Source organism: Anabrus simplex, chromosome 6, assembly GCF_040414725.1.
Source record: "Anabrus simplex isolate iqAnaSimp1 chromosome 6, ASM4041472v1, whole genome shotgun sequence".
Classification (NCBI taxonomy): domain Eukaryota; kingdom Metazoa; phylum Arthropoda; class Insecta; order Orthoptera; family Tettigoniidae; genus Anabrus; species Anabrus simplex.
In genome coordinates, this window is record NC_090270.1 from 167,750,124 (window position 1) to 167,767,880 (window position 17,757).

The following is a 17,757-nucleotide window of genomic DNA, read 5'->3' on the forward strand; positions in this document are numbered from 1 at the left end:
TTATTTGTATTCGACCTTTATTCATTCCTTTTGTATGTGGAACAAAGTATTCCTTCTTGCTAAAATCTTGGGATTTTTCCTATCGTCAAAAATTTTGTTACACATTTTTGTTATTATTCTCAACATACGACTGTTGCTACCTATTCTCAACATGTAAGATTCCACTGATATCACCTGATGTTCCCCGGTTTACTTTCTTGATTGCCTTTAATACTTCATCCGCAGTTATCTCTCTCTCTCAGGGCGAGTATATAAAGCTGAGCATCGGTACATCTGCTACGGGACTTACCTAATCCTTTGAAGACGAATAAACAGGTAGGAACTGCACCTAGGTTCTCCAACTGCTGGAATTATCTAATCTAGTAAGGGTAGAGGGTTCTCCATATGTCTAAGTATAGCAGTCTTTCTACTAATTTTCCATTTATCCTGTTCCCTAGCAGTCTCTCAAAATACTCCATCTACTCATCGTTGTTTATATTTTCTTGATAGACTATTCATTTTTGTTTTCTTTACAAATTTTGTTTTCTTTGAATATCTATTTAACAAAAATTGTACCTACTTCTTTGGCTTCAACGCTTTCTACTTATATTCAATACATCTTTGCACTCCTTCTTTTTCTTACAGAATTCTGTCCTTAACTCTTGTGATCCCTCATTCCTGCACGTTTTGGGTGCTCTTATCACTTTAGATTGTTTACACTTTGTGACGTTCCCACTCGGCCCACAGATGTTTGACAAAATTTAACATGGCGGGTCACTTTAATATTAAAATAAATAAATGATTTTTCATTGTTTCTCAATAAACAGTATCCCATGGGCGCCAGTCTTCAAGCTCATGGCTTGAAAACGAAATTTGATAAGTAATAATAATAATAATAAGAATAATACGTAATGAGACTCAAAAAATTCCCAGGGGTAGGGTGATAGGACACTAACCATTAAGTACACTAACTTGGAATTTAAGGATCATTAATAATCATTTCATAAAATACAAATTAAAACAGCTATTTATTAAGATGAAAAACGTGATGTAACGGCGTATCAACGAAATCTAAACTTACGGAAGCAAAAGAAAAATTGAATGAAATTAACTCTAAGAAAATGAACTGTTGCGCGAAGACTTGCAGTAACTTATACTATAAGCTCACCATATGTAGACTCTGTTGTCTTGAAGCTGAAGATGGGTGGATCTCTCGTACAGGCTGCCTCATCTGTTGTTGGATTCCAGTCCTACTTCTACATTTCCTGTCTTAAACACTTCCTACTGTACTCCTTACATAAAGTCGTAGTGAGTCCTAATTTTAAATACAAAACCACCATGGGTTATGTTCATGGAGAGAATACACTTGTATTCTTCCGTATTACGGCACAGTAGCGTAGCTAAATTCATAATAAAAGCTCTCCTGCCCTATACTAGTCCAAACCGGTCTCCCGTTGACTACCTCTCGTCATTGAGATAACAAGTTCCAATGAGAGTAACTTTTGAGTAGTATATACTCAGATGCGAAGTGAACTAATTTAAAATCTTCTCCGATGTGCAGACGTAGAATCGTAGTGAGAGTGTCTTCCAAGAGTGAGAATCAGAATCAGAATGTCCGAATACTAGTGACAATCTGCTCACGAGTAAGAATAAGTGTCCGAATGTCCCTTCCAGCTCTTGTCAGCGGGTATATATCGGTTCAAAAGTCTCCTTCCATCAACCATATCACATGGTCCAGTAAGATTCGAGGTTTCATCCCTTCTCCTATGTATTGCTGTGACTCCATCACGTTGCTTCATTACGTTCATTCACATAGGCTGAACTTTCCTGCTGCAATAACGCGTCAGGTCGCGCATTATGAAAAGTGGGCGTTTATAATGTATCAACTGTCTCTTCATGAGGTGGAGAGGGTAGGATCTCTCGTAACCTAGATGACGTACTTTTCCTGGAAATGTGCTGAATTTAGCCTGCTGACTCTGGTCACCTCACAACGGCTATTGGAAAATTTACTGCAAGTTATAAATACGAATGATGTTGAAATACTTTACCCAATAATTTGTTCGTTCAGAATACGTTATAGCCGCGATACAAAGAAATGAAATGATGATTGAAATGGATGATAAAACCCTATATATATACACACATATTAATTTAAACATGACCTATCAGTTATTAAATATATACCTCTTATCAATTAATTATATAGTTCAATAATTGAAAACATGCAGTGATGTCCCAAACATCCCAACTTCTCATTATACCAAAAAATGTGATTGCATTCCCTTCCTTTCCTTACAACCATTTTGCTGCCAGTGTTAATATTGATCTTTCTAGTATTTGTATTGCTTCATAGATATAATTATTTATCATATTTTCAATACCTTCAAAATTTCAAACATTACCCCTATAAAATAATCCCTAAATTCACCTCTCCATTTATATCTTACCAACTTTATCTCTAAATTAGTAACTTGTTGTTTTTATTTTGATTCTTCTACATCTCTTTGTAATAGAATAACTGGAAAATTATGAGGCGTGGCCCAGTTCTTTACGTTTTGAGCGACATTTGTAATATAAAAATTCTCGCCTCGCCCTTGGGCGTTAATTGAATTCTTACTATAATAAAATATAACAAGTTTGAAGTTAATAAATATATTAACTGAAATGTCTGTAAGTTGGGTGCCAGAGCTCATCAAAATAGATCCCTCGAATTTTGATTGGGCATGATAAGTCACTCTCCCAGGGCGAGTACAGTACATAAACTGCGCATTGATACATCTGCTATGGGCCTTACCCAACCCTCTGAAGACAATTAAACAGGCAGGAACTGCACCTAGGTTCTCCAATAACTTCTCCACTGATTCTAAAACAACTAATTATATTTTGACTTGCATCAATGTATGAGCACATCATCATCTTCTTCTTCGTTATCTGTTTACCCTTCAGGGTCGGTTTTTCCCTCGGACTCAGCGAAGGATCCCACCTCTACCGCATCAAGGGCAGTGTCCTGTAGCTTCAGACTCTGGGCCGGGGGATACAACTGTGGAGGATGACCAGTACCTCGCCCAGGCGGCCTCACCTGCTACGTTGAACAGGGGCCTTGAGAGGGGATGGGAAGATTGGAAGGGATAGACAAGGAAGAGGGAAGGAAGCGGCCGTGGGTACCATCCCGGTATTTGCCTGGAGGAGAAGTGGGAAACCACGGAAAACCACTTCCAGGATGGCTGAGGTGGGAATCGAACCCTCCTCTACACAGTTAGATGCCACCTCCGGAGGCCAGGGTTCGATTCCAGGTTCTGTCACGAAATTTGGAAGGTGGTACGGGGGCTGGAACGGGGTCCACTCAGCCTCGAGAGGTCAACTGTGTAGAGGTACGTTCGATTCCCACCTCAGCCATCCTGGAAGTTGTTTTCCGGGGTTTCCCACTTCTCCTCCAGGCAAATGCCGGGGTGGTACCTAACATAAAGCCACCGCCGCTTCCTTCCCTTTTCCTTGTCTATCCCTTCCAATCTTTCCATGCCCCCGCAAGGCCCTTGTTCAGCATAGCAGGTGAGGCCGCCTGGGCGAGGTACTGGTCATCCTCCCCAGTTGTATCCCCCGACCCACAGTCTGAAGATCCAGAATACTGCCCTTGAGGCGGTAGAGGTGGGATCCCTCGCTGAGACCGAGGTAAAAACCGACCCTTAAGGGTAAACAGATAAAGAAGAACAACAACAAAAACAGTGGGAAACGACAGCGAGGACAGCAGTCACATTTGTAGAGAGCCCGATGGCCAGTAGTTATAATGCATATATATATATACCGTATAGCGCGTGGTACAGCTGCGCCTATTCACTCAGTGTTATGCAACCCGCAGATTATAGTCTACCCTAAAAATATTGACCTTCGCGACTCACACCAATGTCTGGTCTTGCTGCGCTTGCTATAATTCGTTTATTCGTATCAGTCAAATAGGGCATCAATGATAAAATACCGAATGATAGTAAAGAATCTTGAAAATTCTGTATCCCAGCCAAGTTATGTACAGAGAATAGGATGGCTGAATGACTAGAAGTACTATGAATATAATAGCGAACAACGACGACTCGTGGCCAGTGCTCGTTAGACTGAAGTTCGAGTGCGAGGTACGATGAACATTTTTATTTCGTTTTTAATGTTTGTGTGAGTCGCGTTATTGAAGACAAATCTTAATCATTATCAGGTACTCTGCTATGTTTGTTTTTTAAGTAGCTCTTAAAAGTGCTATTGCAGTCAAGTAAGCTATTACCAACAGAGGTGCAATGAGCTTGTATGTGGTCGTTCGATTAATAACGCAAATGTTCAAAATGACCACCTCCTTCGTTAACGCTAATTTGAGCACGTTAGAGGAGAGATATTCTGATGATGATGATGATGCTTGTTGTTTTAAGGGGCCTAACATCGAAGGTCATCGGCCCCTAGAGAGATATTCTTGCTTGCTGCAACATATGTGGTGTAACCTGCCTGCAGGCTTCAGTGATGAGCCACCGTAAATGATTCGGGCTCTCTGACTCCTGTTCATAGACTATTTCTTTTAAATAAACCCAGAGGAAAAAATCTAGTGGAATAGGGTGAGATGATCGAGCCGGCAATGTGACAGGACCCCACTCGTCTAATCCGTCGTCCAGGATATGTCCTACGCAAGTTTCCTGTACTGCCAACGACCAGTGTGAGGAGCTCCATCCTGCTGGAACCACGTCCTTAACCGTGTCATAAAGAGGCACATCCTCCAATAAAAGTTGGAGGTATTCACGATAAAATTGTAGATATCGTTGTCCCGTGAGGTTTCCTTCGAAGAAATATGGTCCAACTATCGTGCCACCTATTATACAGCACCACACGTTGACGCCCCATCGTACATGAAATCGAGCTCCCCTTGTCCAGTGAGGATTTTCAACGCTCCAGTTATGTAAGATGTGATGATTAACAGTTCCGTTGTTGTGAAATCTAGATTCATCACTAAAGAGAATGTCCGTTAAGAAATCCGCATCAGCTTCAACTCTTTGCGATATCCATTGCGAAAAGTCTATCCGTCTCTGAAAGTCATCTTCGTGAAGTTCCTGGTGTAGTTGTTGATGGTAGGTTTGAAATTTATGGCGGTGCAATATGCGCAATAAAGGTACATGACTGATTTCCAATGGCCCGTGAGTTTGTATGCGGGTTGTATGCTATTGCATTTTTGAACAGCTTCTTCGTTATTTCCAAACGTCAGTGGAGCATGCCGAACGGGGGAGATTGTATGAAATTACCCCGTTACACGCTAAACGCACTAACCACTACACCACAGAAGCGGACCCTTTTAAGACTTAAAGAAGTTAAAATTTAATTACTAATGCCTTTAAGAATATAATACAAAAATAAAATTGAAAAATCTCGTAAATAGAATCGAAAATTGGATCCTTCGAATACATCACATGCGGCTGCGATCAGTACCACGCAGCCACTCCAGGCGACGATCATTACGTCTCGTAACTATTAATGGAACATCTAGACTATCGCTTCGAAACTCATCTTGTATATTACACCTTCTGAACTCGAACCTTGCGCTAACACCACAGTTTGCTAAAGAATCATGACTCTTTTAAGCCCAGATAGTCGCTACTATTCCCTACACATAGAGTATGAACCTATTATTTCGTTGAATGAGTCCAGCATAATGTTTTAGGTGGTATTCACAATGCATCTGCCCATAGTCGGTGCTTACGTGGTAATATTTTTTATACCTTCCTTAGAAGAATATATGTGACTTCAAAAAAATCAAGTCTTCGTAAAGGATGCCTAGGCGAGTACGAAATGAAAATTAAGAAGGGCTTGAACCGTCACTGCCCTAAGAAGCCTATCCAGGTAGATCTGCCATGCGCAATTCCGTGCAGCTACTTCCAGCCTGGAAGCTCAACCCTCATAACTCTGTATTCTTGAAAAGAGCGAAAGTTCTCGCTTCGAAAAGTTACTGATAGTTAACAGCCTTATGGCGCGGTTTTATGTCTTTATTGAACGTTCTAACGGTAGTAATTACATGGCGAATGCTATCACATCTGTCGTACAGCATTTGCGTGCCATAGATGATAAAATACTGTGAAAATACGTTTCTATCAATTTCGACGTGATGAGACTATACAAAATGGCGGTGAATTGACATGTCTGAAATTGAGCCTAACCTATCACGTTTTCTATGACACCGCTTCCGCCCATTTCTATAAAAGGAATGGCCTCTTGGACCAATCAGGTGCGCAATTCTCTACCGATAGCTATAGGAGTGGCTATAGTTTGTATACTACAGTAACATTTCGTAAAAATGACTATAGAGTATTGGACTCCGCTCTACATACAATGGTACAGTGTTTTTGAGATGGGCCACACTTACTGCCTTTTGACCGTTTTTGTTTTGTGCGGGTAGTCTATATCGTGCCAACAACACATAAAATTGCTGTAAGATGTTGCGCAAGATAGGACAAAGAGGCATTTAATTCCTAGCTGGTTGCATATTATCGGAAAAAATAGGAGCAGCTGTACCACCCGGTATATTGCCCTTCACTGATTTTTTTTTGTATTAGCACAAATTGCTCTCACCGTCGACACATGGTATAACACTTTGATACTGTACCTATTTATGCGCTAACTCTAACACTTGATTTTACTTTCACTTGCACAAACACACGCTGCTGGTCTATACCTCGACACCAGGTCATAGATTACTGAAAACTGCCGTGAGTCATAGAAGACCAAGTATATGTACTAGATCAGTACATTAGCACAAGAGTTGTACAAGTATCAGTTCGTAACTTAGTGAATTGGTAAAATAGTTCCATAGCAAAAGTTAATAGATCGCTGGACTGCGTCCTTCGTACGCATGTATATAGTCTTTTCATTCCCCCACTCCGTCTCGATATGTCAAAACTCATTCGGACGCGTCTGTCCAATCATGAGCGAGAGGTTTCCCGCGCGAAGGCACTGACCTGGCTATCCCATGACCACGGGACAGACATAATGGCTTCCTGAATCGAAGACTCACCAGGATTACTTGATTCAAGAACTGAGAAAAATCCAAAGAAAAGCAGCTCGGTTTGTTCTGGGTGATTTCCGACAAAAGAGTAGCATTACAAAAATGTTGCTAAGTTTGGACTGGGAAGACTTGGGAGAAAGGCAACGAGCTGCTCGACTAAGTGGTATGTTCCGAGCTGTCAATGGAGAGATGGCGTGGAATGACATCAGTAGACGGAATACGTTTGAGTGGTGTCTTTAAAAGTAGGAAAGACCACAATATGAAGATAAAGCTGGAATTAAAGAAGACAAATTGGGGCAAATATTCGTTTATAGGAAGGGGAGTTAGGGATTGGAATAACTTACTAAGGGAGATGTTCAATAAATTTCCAATTTCTTTGCAATAATTTAAGAAAAGGCTAGGAAAACAACAGATAGGGAATTTGCCACCTGCTCCTGGGCGACTGCCGTAAATGCAGATCAGTATTGATTGATTGATTGATTGATTGATTGATTGATTGATTGATTGATTGATTGATTGATTGATTGATTGATTGATTTCTCCTTCTGACTCACCAAAACTTTCCTCGGGATATATTTCCAAACCTGGAAATATCTCTATGTTTCCTAACTGCCTTACAAACAATAAATAGTATCTAATATGGAAACCATCCAGCTACAGGTATCAAAAAATTAATAATAATAATAATAATAATAATAATAATAATAATAATAATAATAATAATAATAATAATAATAATAATTGGAAGCTACAGTATATCAGAGCAACCACAACAAAAAAATACAAATCAAAGTGGTCGAAAGAACGTAAACAAGCCTTCCCAGATAGACTGAAAGGCTATTGGAACAACAAGAAGAACCCATAGAAGAATTGATTGAGTTATTTGCTTAACGTCTTCCAATATTGGGAGAATTCGCTACTAGTAATAATAATACGTGTGATAAATGCAGTTTGGGGGATGTAATACATGTACAATCACATTAAACTCTTCTGATCCCTGATTCCTCCACTTTTTAGTGCCCTTATGACTTCAGATTTTTTACACTCCTGATTATACCAAAAATTTTGATTGTTTTCTCTTCTCTTCGTTATAACCATTTTTCTGCCAGCTATTACTATCAATCGTTCTACTATTCGTATTCCATCATCGCTGTTGTAATTATTTACCATATTTTTAATACATACCTTTAAAATTTCAAACATCCCCCTCTCCCCCTACAATACTCAAATTCATCTCTCCATCTTGCCAACTGTTCCTCTACACTATTAACTTATTTTTCCTTTCATTATTCATCTCTCTGACACCGAATAACAACTGGGAAATGATGAGATGCGACCCAGTTCAGTGCCTCACTAGCTAGTTTGATAGTACTCCCATCTGAATCACCCACGTGTATCAAGCTCCCTACTTCTTTCCCCCGACAACCGACCATTCAGTATGTGTAGTTCCTCTGTGGTACAATTTTCTAGTATTTTTATCTCACTTCCTCTTGCAACTTTGTCTTAACTGTTCTTTACTTTTAATAATATTCGTTATATTTCTCAATCGTACACTTCCATTTTCACACTCACCTTAGCATTAAAATTTTCCATCAGAATTATCTTCACTTCTCCATTCTTTAATTTTATCAAGTATGTTTCTCCAATGAGATCATCGAAGACACTTTTCATTGCAACGGGTAACCCTTCTGTAGGGTTGTAAAAGAAGCCTATGATAAAAGGGAATAGGGCGAGGAAGAATGTAACTATCTTCAATCAGATTACTACATCGAAGTCTGATTCCATTCATTTTACCTGTTTACACACAGCTTCAGATTTCCCTCCCGGATAAAGGCCTTTTTACCTACTCTCCGCTGTTTCGTTTTACTCCTAGTATTATAACCCGCTATCGATAATAGTTCACATCCTATTGGGATCCATGTTTAAATCATTTTCGTAATATCATTTTCACGTATTAATTCCCTCACCTCCTCATTTCCCAATTTACTCAGTATGCCTTCTATATTTATACACGCTGTGTTCGAGACTACTTATTTTTCCGTCAGTATAATTATCTGCGATACTTGCAGCTCTACTGCGCGTGAACTGTTGTTTTTCTATCTGTATATTACTTCCATTTGTGGAGATAATTATTTCATCATCTGCACTCCTGTCTTCGCATGTACTCCCCATACTCTTCTTCGCCCAAGTGTCTTTCAAATTTAATGGGACCTTGCATTTTTCCTCCCTTCCTCGCAGTGACGTCATCCATCTTCGAAACAGCCTCCTCTTCCGCGCCTGCAGCTGGTCTGGACTGCTAGTACCCGAGCAGTGGTACCAGTAAATGGCGAGAGAAAGTGGCTAAATATTGTATAATTAAAGTGGCCAGAAATGGCCAAAGAGAAAGAACCTGCCAGTTACGAACGAGCAGAAAGAAACATTTTACATTCAATAAAATAAATTTTCCGTAGATGCTACAGTAACATGCAGCTTCCACTGAAGTCTCAGTCTCATTTATGGCTGTGACGATATGGAAGGTACTAAGGTATAAGTGGTGCTGAGTAATCCCTAACGACATTCAGAGCACGACTAGTGCGTCTGGACGTTGTGAAATGTGTTATTACAAGGCCAGTTGCGCTGTAATAGCACTATCTGGTTCGGTGAGGAAAGCAATGACAAATTACTTCACCTTTCATTTTGCCTAGTACATCTGAATATAGAATCACCGTCAGTTTTTGCGGTTTACTTATAGCTGTATTACCCTTCGGTGGTGCTATTTGAGTATCTGTGTCCTATAACTTTGCAGACATACGTACACTGATGCCATGTGATATTAACCCATCTAACAGAAATTGATATCGTCTTTCTACCCTCTGATGACAAATGCCGCCTCGGTAGTTTCGGATTTTTCTGCTATTTTCATTTTTGTGTACGCTGCGTTTGATCAAACATATTTCACAAGAAAAACAACATTTTACCACACGGCGAAGTCTATTTTTCACACTTTCATCGTTTAATTTTTCCTGTTCTGCATTTGAGTGTGGCAAAGTTAGAGTAGAAAATGCCAATGATACTGATTCGTAAAATTATTTTCCCCAGCAGCATCTTTCAAATTATTCACTTCTTGCCAAAATTCTACAGTGGAACGTGACTGACACAGTTGATTCCTCCACTGTTTGAGTTTCGTCATTCTTATCAGCATACCGCACAAGCTGAAGTCAAATATGCAACAGGCTGCTTAGCTGATTTTAGAACTTGGTTGACACTAAACAGTGCCATTTTTCCGAGTATTATACATTTTCTGGGAGTTTGTTCCAAATTTCTGTCATCAAAGAAAACAGTTTCATTTATAAGAATCATGATCCAAAAATATTACAAGATTTAAAATAAAATGTTCGTTTTTCCTTAATCTAAAAGCCTGTAAGTTAGGTATTCCTCCATGTAAAAGAAAAAAAAAAGTTTTTATTTCGAAACTGCTGTGTGACATGATCGTATACCAAGTCAGGTTAGTAGGCATCGCACGCCCTCTGCGCCAGCTATTCTCGTAAAATGAATAGATCTTAGGTTACATGTTGTGAAACTGTAAGGAAATTTCAGTTGCGAGCGGTAGCCATCTTGTCCATTAGGTCCTAGACTTCTACCTTACTGCATTATACCCCGAGCTACTGATACCGCGCTGCCGCATTATACCCAAAAAAGCGAAGTCCCCCCCTCACCGCCTCAAAGGGGTAGCCGAACACTACAGGCCCTGCGCCAGTAAGAGCAATGTATAGCGGTTATCTTATCAAGTAGCCCAGCTCCACCTCTAGAGGTCCTAAGTTACCAGTTGTAAGACCTTGAGGGCATTAATGTATGGCATGATCTTATAGCAGCTAGTGTTAGTACCAATCTTACGACCTCTGTACCAGCTATTCTTGTGAAACCAATAGATCCTAGGTTACAAGTTTTGAGACCCTGAGGAAAAATTACAAAAATTACAAAACTTAAGAACCAAAAATGGAGAAATAGGCACAGATAGGCAAAACATTACTGAAGTTATTAGACATTTCTACTGCAAGCTGTATACATCAACCATTAATAAACCACCCAGTGATGAACAATTAGCGCAGAATTATATACATGAAGTAAAACCGGAAGTAACAACGGCTGAGATTGAAAATGCACTTAAACAACTAACGAATAAAAAATCTCCGGGGGGAGGATAAAATAACGAATGAAATGCTGAAGTTAGGTGGAAGAGATCTGCTAGAAGCCGTGAGAATACTCCTCAACAAGTGTATTAACTATGGAAGAATAGCAGAAAATTGGAAAAATGTTGAAGTGATACTTCTTTCAAGAAAGGTGATAAGGAAAATTTAGAGAACTATCGTCCTGTAAGTTTGTTATCACACCTTTACAAGCTCCTGACTAAAATTGTAACCAACCGCCTCACAAGAGAACTGGATTTTTATCAACCTGCCGAGCAAGCGGGATTTCTTAAAGATTTCTCAACTGTTGAACACATCCAGACTATTCGTTTTCTTCTTGAAAAAAAACACTGAGTACAACATCAAGATTCATCCGGCCTTCATTAATTATATAAAAAAAGCTTTTGACTCAGTGGAGATTTGGGCAATCATGAAGGCACTTCAAAATGCCATGATAAACTCAAGGTATATAAAGCTCCTGGAAAACATTTATGAACAAGCAACAATGGTAGTAAGAGTGGACGAAGACCTCATCACCAATAAAATCCCAGTTGGCAAAGGAGTTCGACAAGGTGACACACTCTCCAAAGCTGTTTATCCTTGCCTTGGAAGATGTATTCAAAACCCTTCATTAGGATAATAAAGGAATAAAAATCAACGGGTTATATTTGAACCACCTGCGTTTTGCCGATGACATTGAGCTCATAAGTGAAAATCGAGATGAGCTACAAAGCATGATCCAAGAATTAAAACTGCGTCTGCTAAGATTGGTTTGGAACTGAACATTAATAAAACGAAAATACTAAGCGCAGACAGTCAACCACTTAAAATGGGAAACCAATATATAGAAGCTGTCGATGAGTACATCTATCTTGGACACAAGATAAAACTTGGAAAAGACAACCAACGTGCAGAAATTCCTCGCAGGATAGGTATAAGTTGGATAGCATTCCGAAAACTAAGATTCATCCTGACCAACAAGGATGTTCCAATTAACCTGAAGACCAAGGTTTATAATACGTGCATGCTGCCAGTTACTACTTACGGTCTGAAAACGATGACTCTGACGAAGGAAAGTGATCGCAAGCTTCAACGAACACAACGAGCCATGGAGCGACAGATGCTAGGGATCAGCCTTAGGGATAAGATCCGTTCAGAGGACATCAGGAGAAGAACGAATGTAACTGACATCCTAGAGAAAGTAGCAAGACTAAAGTGGCAATGGGTAGAACACGTAGCTCGACAAGACTACAACAGGTGGACCTCTAGGATTGTTCGCTGGAGACCATGGGGACACAAGAGAGGCATTGGAAGACCCCAGAAGAGATAGCTCGATGACATAAAGCTGTTGGCTGGAACTCGCTGGTTCCAAGTGTCTCAAGACCGAAGACGATGGAAGCATATGGAAGAGGCCTATATCCAGCAGTGGATTGAAATAGGCTAGAAAAGAAGAAGAAGACGAAGAGGAAATATCAGTTGCGCATGGTAGCCATCATGCCTAACAGTCCTGCGATAGTTATTATCATTTGACCAGAGGCTATCTTGCCCTTTAGCCCCTTGACCCAGATCGCCAGTGTTCGGGGAGCCTGTTCCGAATTTCTGTCCACAAAGAAAGCCGTTTTATTTCTAAGAATCTTGCTCTAAAATATTTCAAAATTTTCATAGGGAATTTTGATATTCTTCTGGAGTGTCAACTCCGTCATTACTTCCCACATGTTTGGGAACACTCTGTATGCACAATATAAACAGAAGGAAAAACTTTTCACAATCAGACAACTAAGTCGTAGGACTTGATCCTTGCAATGGCCTCTTCTTCCGTCCTACGTAGGACCTGTAGCCCACCAGGAAATAATCTTTTTGGGCATTTCTATACGATGTGGTGTACTGTCTGGACTACACTACAGTCGCATACATTGTCCCTGCAAAATCTCCACTTATGCTTTAGATACCTGCTTGCATATTCCTTGACTCTGCCTTGGTTGATACACACCAGGAACTTCATGATGGTTTTCTTAATTTATGTACGTATGTATGAATGTTCAGTCCGTCAGCGGTGCCGCTGGTGGGATGCTCAGCAGCTCTGCCGTCAGCTGTCATAGATGGCCTAGGCATCACTGAAGAGGCGTACTAGGGAAATGAGGAGTGAGGTAGTTTCCCGTTGCTTTCCTCACCACCGAGCTCGATAGCTGCAGTCGCTTAAGTGCGGCCAGTATCCAGTATTCGGGAGATAGTAGGTTCGAACCCCACTATCGGCAGCCCTGAAAATGGTTTTCCGTGGTTTCCCATTTTCACACCAGGCAAATGCTGGGGCTGTACCTTAATTAAGGCCACGGCCGCTTCCTTCCCACTCCTAGCCCTTCCCTGTCCCATCGTCGCCATAAGACCTATCTGTGTCGGTGCGACGTAAAGCAACTTGCTTTCCTCACCGAGCCGGAGTTGCTATTACATATCAGTCTGCCAAGCCCACTGAAATGCATACACTAACCGACCCTATGAGCAACTGTTCACACCATTCATATCAGGGACTGGCTGCATAAGGATTGGCATTACTAGCATCGCTCATACCTCAGTCACTTTCATATTGTCAAAGCCAAGGATAAGATGGAGACAGATCTATGAAAGTAACAAAATTGCTCTAGCCTATAGGCTACCAGAAGACATAGTGCACTGTAAACACTAGGTCCTGCCAGCAAAGGCATTCTTGATTTATACCGTGTGAAAAACGACCAACTGGAGAGAAAATATTTCACGAAGGCTTTTCTCTACTTCCTTGTCCACACAACATAAACTCAAAAGTTTATTTACATCTAGTAAATAGTCTGGGCCTTAAAAGTACAAATCAAAACAAGTTGAATCCAACCATTATGACGAGGAAGTGGGGCACACCATCGTTGAACATTACGTTCTCCTGTAGGTGGTCTCACTACACATGACATAAACGCAAAAATACATGGTATACTGCATTGAACTCGCTTGTATCAGTGCTTTATGAGCATTTATTTAGATGTGCTGATGATATGTACGTTCTTTCAGCCAGGTGGTACCGATGTTATAAAAAAGGAGACCTCCAGCAGTCATCCATGTTTAATGAAAGAGACGGGTAAGCAAAAGCAAGATAGGCCTGTTATTTATCAAAACTCGCCAGATGGAGGCGCATTCCTCGCGGCTCAACCAATTCCCCGATGTGGTGCATTCTGCTATTTGGCTGTAGTGAGTAAAGATGAGTAGGAGATATCTAGATAGTTTAAAATGTTGTCTATTTGCGTCTGAAGTGTTTTCTTGGTATGTTGTAAAGTTTGGTATGTTCTTTGATGTTTGTAACAGTACTGAAGTGCAATAAATTGATTATACCATAAAGAGCATTGTTTTAGTCCTAACTTCCTTCAATTTGCAGTTAAATTAAAGTTATCTATTTGATGTATAATACCGTTTTTAATAAATGTGAGTCAAGAAACTCTAAAAGTGGGAATTATGTCTTAAAGACACCTGCACTGTCTTGAGAACCAGTTCTTGTAATAGTAGTTCATTTACATATGATCATCGAAACATGCAGTAATAGTGAATGCTGCTTGCGGAATATATTTAGTGAATGAAATTAGCACCTGGGAAAATCTGTACATATCATAAAACTGTGTGCGGGAGCGATGTTTGTCTGTCGGTTTGTTTCACTGTAACTCGGGAATTGCTGGAGATACTTCAATGAGAGTTGGTGTATGTTTAGATCCATTCTTAAGTACCAGGCAATATTCCATAAACTGAAACGAGACATACGAAGTAAGAGAAAATGTAGAGCAAGTCGGAAAAACTGCCTTGTCTTTCACCCTTAAATACGATTACAAACAGAGCAAAAACGTTAAGAAAAAAATAGTTGTAAGATCGTATCTAGATCTACAAAAAATCGAAAGCATGATATATCTATCTCCAATAGAAACATAACGCTTTTTATGGTGTCCATCTTTACAGTTTAAAGAACAGTAAAATATTCGATTAATTATTACGAAAACTAGAAATACGCCATGAAAACTATCTACCTCATATACGAGTAAATTTAATTGCGATGAACAAGGCTTTTACGGAAAGTATTTCGAATGAATAGTTGTCCAGATATCGCATCCGAAACTGTTGGTAAATAAATCATCCAAGAACACGAAGGCTGACCAGTGGAAGCATGTCCATTCGACAGAACAGCTGGCCATGTTACAAGAGAAGCGCACAGCTCCAGCTCATTCAGCTTCATGAACAATTCCTGATAATATGAAGACTACTAGGGAAAATGCCATGCGACTACAGAAAAAAACAATACGACCAATATATGTATATACAAAGGACAGAAGAATTATTGGAGAATGTTTCCAACACAGAAAAGGGAAGAGTCAAATGCATATAAAGCAATTTAGAAAACATATACACGATAAGAATGGGGACTGTCAACGTTGTATATCAGAAAAAACGGAATGTCAATATGTGTATATTGCAGACTGTGCAGATTGTGGCAGCCCAGAAACTATTCAGTATCAACTCTTCGGTCTATTACAAACTCGTGTCCTCATGCCGAGGTGGTGCAGCTCTTTCCAGGCACACCTGCATTGGAGGTGAGCTTCGGTCTATTATACATCATATACAGTGTAGCCTATTAAGGATAAACAGCGCTACGACACCCTCAACGATTCACACACATTTTCTTACTAGAGAGTCTAATGCTTAAGAAAATGTATGCTATGTATGTGGAATAGCACCCCAAAATGTCGTTGTTGTATATAAAAATAATAATTTCGTATGTCTATTGCTAGCCCGGAGCAGCACTTGGAAGACACACCCTCCCGGGAGTGTGGGCGGCATCTGCCATGTATGGGAAGCTGCGTTTTACTGTAGTGGAGGACAGTGTTCAGAATGGTGTGTGAGTTGTAGGGATTTTGGGTACAGTATAAACACCCAGTCTCCGAGCCAGAGGAAATAACCATTTAAGGTTAAAGTCTCCGGCCCAGCTGGGAATTGAACCCAGGGCCCCCTGAACCGAAGGCGAATACGCTGACCATTCAGCTGAGGACCCAACTCGGTGTTGTATGAAAGCTGCAGAAGATATTCTGTAGGAAACTTAACATATGTTATGAATATCTGCCCAGTGATGTGTAAAGTACACGCACCGGTAGCCAAAGTTAGAACTACGAAATTAGAGTTTGCAAGATATTTCCAGGGCCCTACCAATAACCAAAAGAAAGAATATTATAACGTCAAAATAATATCCTATTTAAAAAAAAAATATGTTTGTAGCTCAGGTACTATTAATATTGACCGACTTTGAGCTTTGCTGACATACATTACAATATTTTCCAGCGTGAAAACGTTCGCTTCTTGTAAGTAGAGCGTTTTCATATTACATATATGTATGCATACTACCTGGACATGAAATGTAGTGATGCATGTATTTAGAATAATTGCTTCTTACACATTACGCATGAATACTGCCTGAAGCATGATACGGTGGGAGGTATAAGTCGAGGGGCAAATGAAGCTTCTACCTACCTCACGAACATCGCACACTACTTCAAGCTCCTCACTCCGACAAACCATTCACTAAATTAAAAGGGAAAAACACATTTTTGTGACAAGTATGTGACAAATGGAGTAAGGGAAGGTTGCATATTATCACCTCAACTCTACAACATCTATGCACAGTGTGTCTTCAAGAGAGCTCTCGATGGCTGGAATGGTGGACTATCGATTGGCGGTAGAAAAATAAGCAACCTCCTATTTGCAGATGATACTTCCGTTATAGTTGGAAGTGAAGAAGACCTCACTGACCTGTTCGCAGGAGTGAAGAATACTAGCCTCCACTGTGGTCTAAAGATAAACGTGAAAAAGACCACACTAATGGTAGTTGATCGGCAAGGACAAATCCAACTTACAGGATGTCTAAAGGACCTAGAGATAGTAAAGGAATTTGTGTACCTTGGGCCAGTCACGAATGGCACGGGAATCTGTTATTTAGAGATCAAAAGACGTACTGTTCTAGATCGTTCTGCAATGGTTAAACTTACTAAGATCTGGCAGAACTGGACAATATCAAAAGCTACGAAGATGCGCTTGGTGGAATAATTAGTGTTGTCACTCTTCTTTTTACGGCTGTGAGACCTGAACCGTGAATGGTAGAGACAAAAGTCGAATTGATGCCTTTGAGATGTGGTGTTGGCTGTGTGTACCCTGGACGGAAAGAAGAAACAATGTTTCCATTCTAAATGAACTGAGCATCCAGAAACGACTATCTTCCCGTGTGGGTTCCTCGGCAACATTTTCAGAAGAGAAGTAGAAGACTAGGAAAAGACCGTTTTGCAAGGCAAAGTTGAAGGCAGTAGACCACGGGGAAGAATAGCAAGTAGATGGTTAGATCAGGCTAAGAAGATCACTGACCTGACTCTTCAGATCATGTTCCGGAAAGCTGAAAACCGCTCTGGATGGAGACATCTCGTCAAGGATGCAACGCGGAAATGAGAGAGTTATGAGGTCTGGACGCTCAGCAGTGAGCAAAACGACTCATGATGACGATGGTAATGTAGTTATATGTAATACGAGGTGCCGCATCTAATATCCTGG

General features: G+C 40.3%; 1 protein-coding gene across 1 annotated transcript in view; it reads left to right on the forward strand.

Moving 5' to 3' along the window:
* LOC136875918 (uncharacterized) overlaps window positions 1-17,262 on the forward strand; it is a 47,605-nt gene extending 30,343 nt beyond the window's left edge. Inside the window, exons 3-5 of the mRNA XM_067149537.2 lie at window positions 14,200-14,376; window positions 15,644-15,758; window positions 16,925-17,262. Of these exons, the coding sequence (XP_067005638.2) occupies window positions 14,200-14,376; window positions 15,644-15,758; window positions 16,925-17,262 (630 nt within the window). The remainder of the gene's footprint in view (window positions 1-14,199; window positions 14,377-15,643; window positions 15,759-16,924) is intronic.
* The last annotated feature ends 495 nt before the right edge of the window (window positions 17,263-17,757 follow it).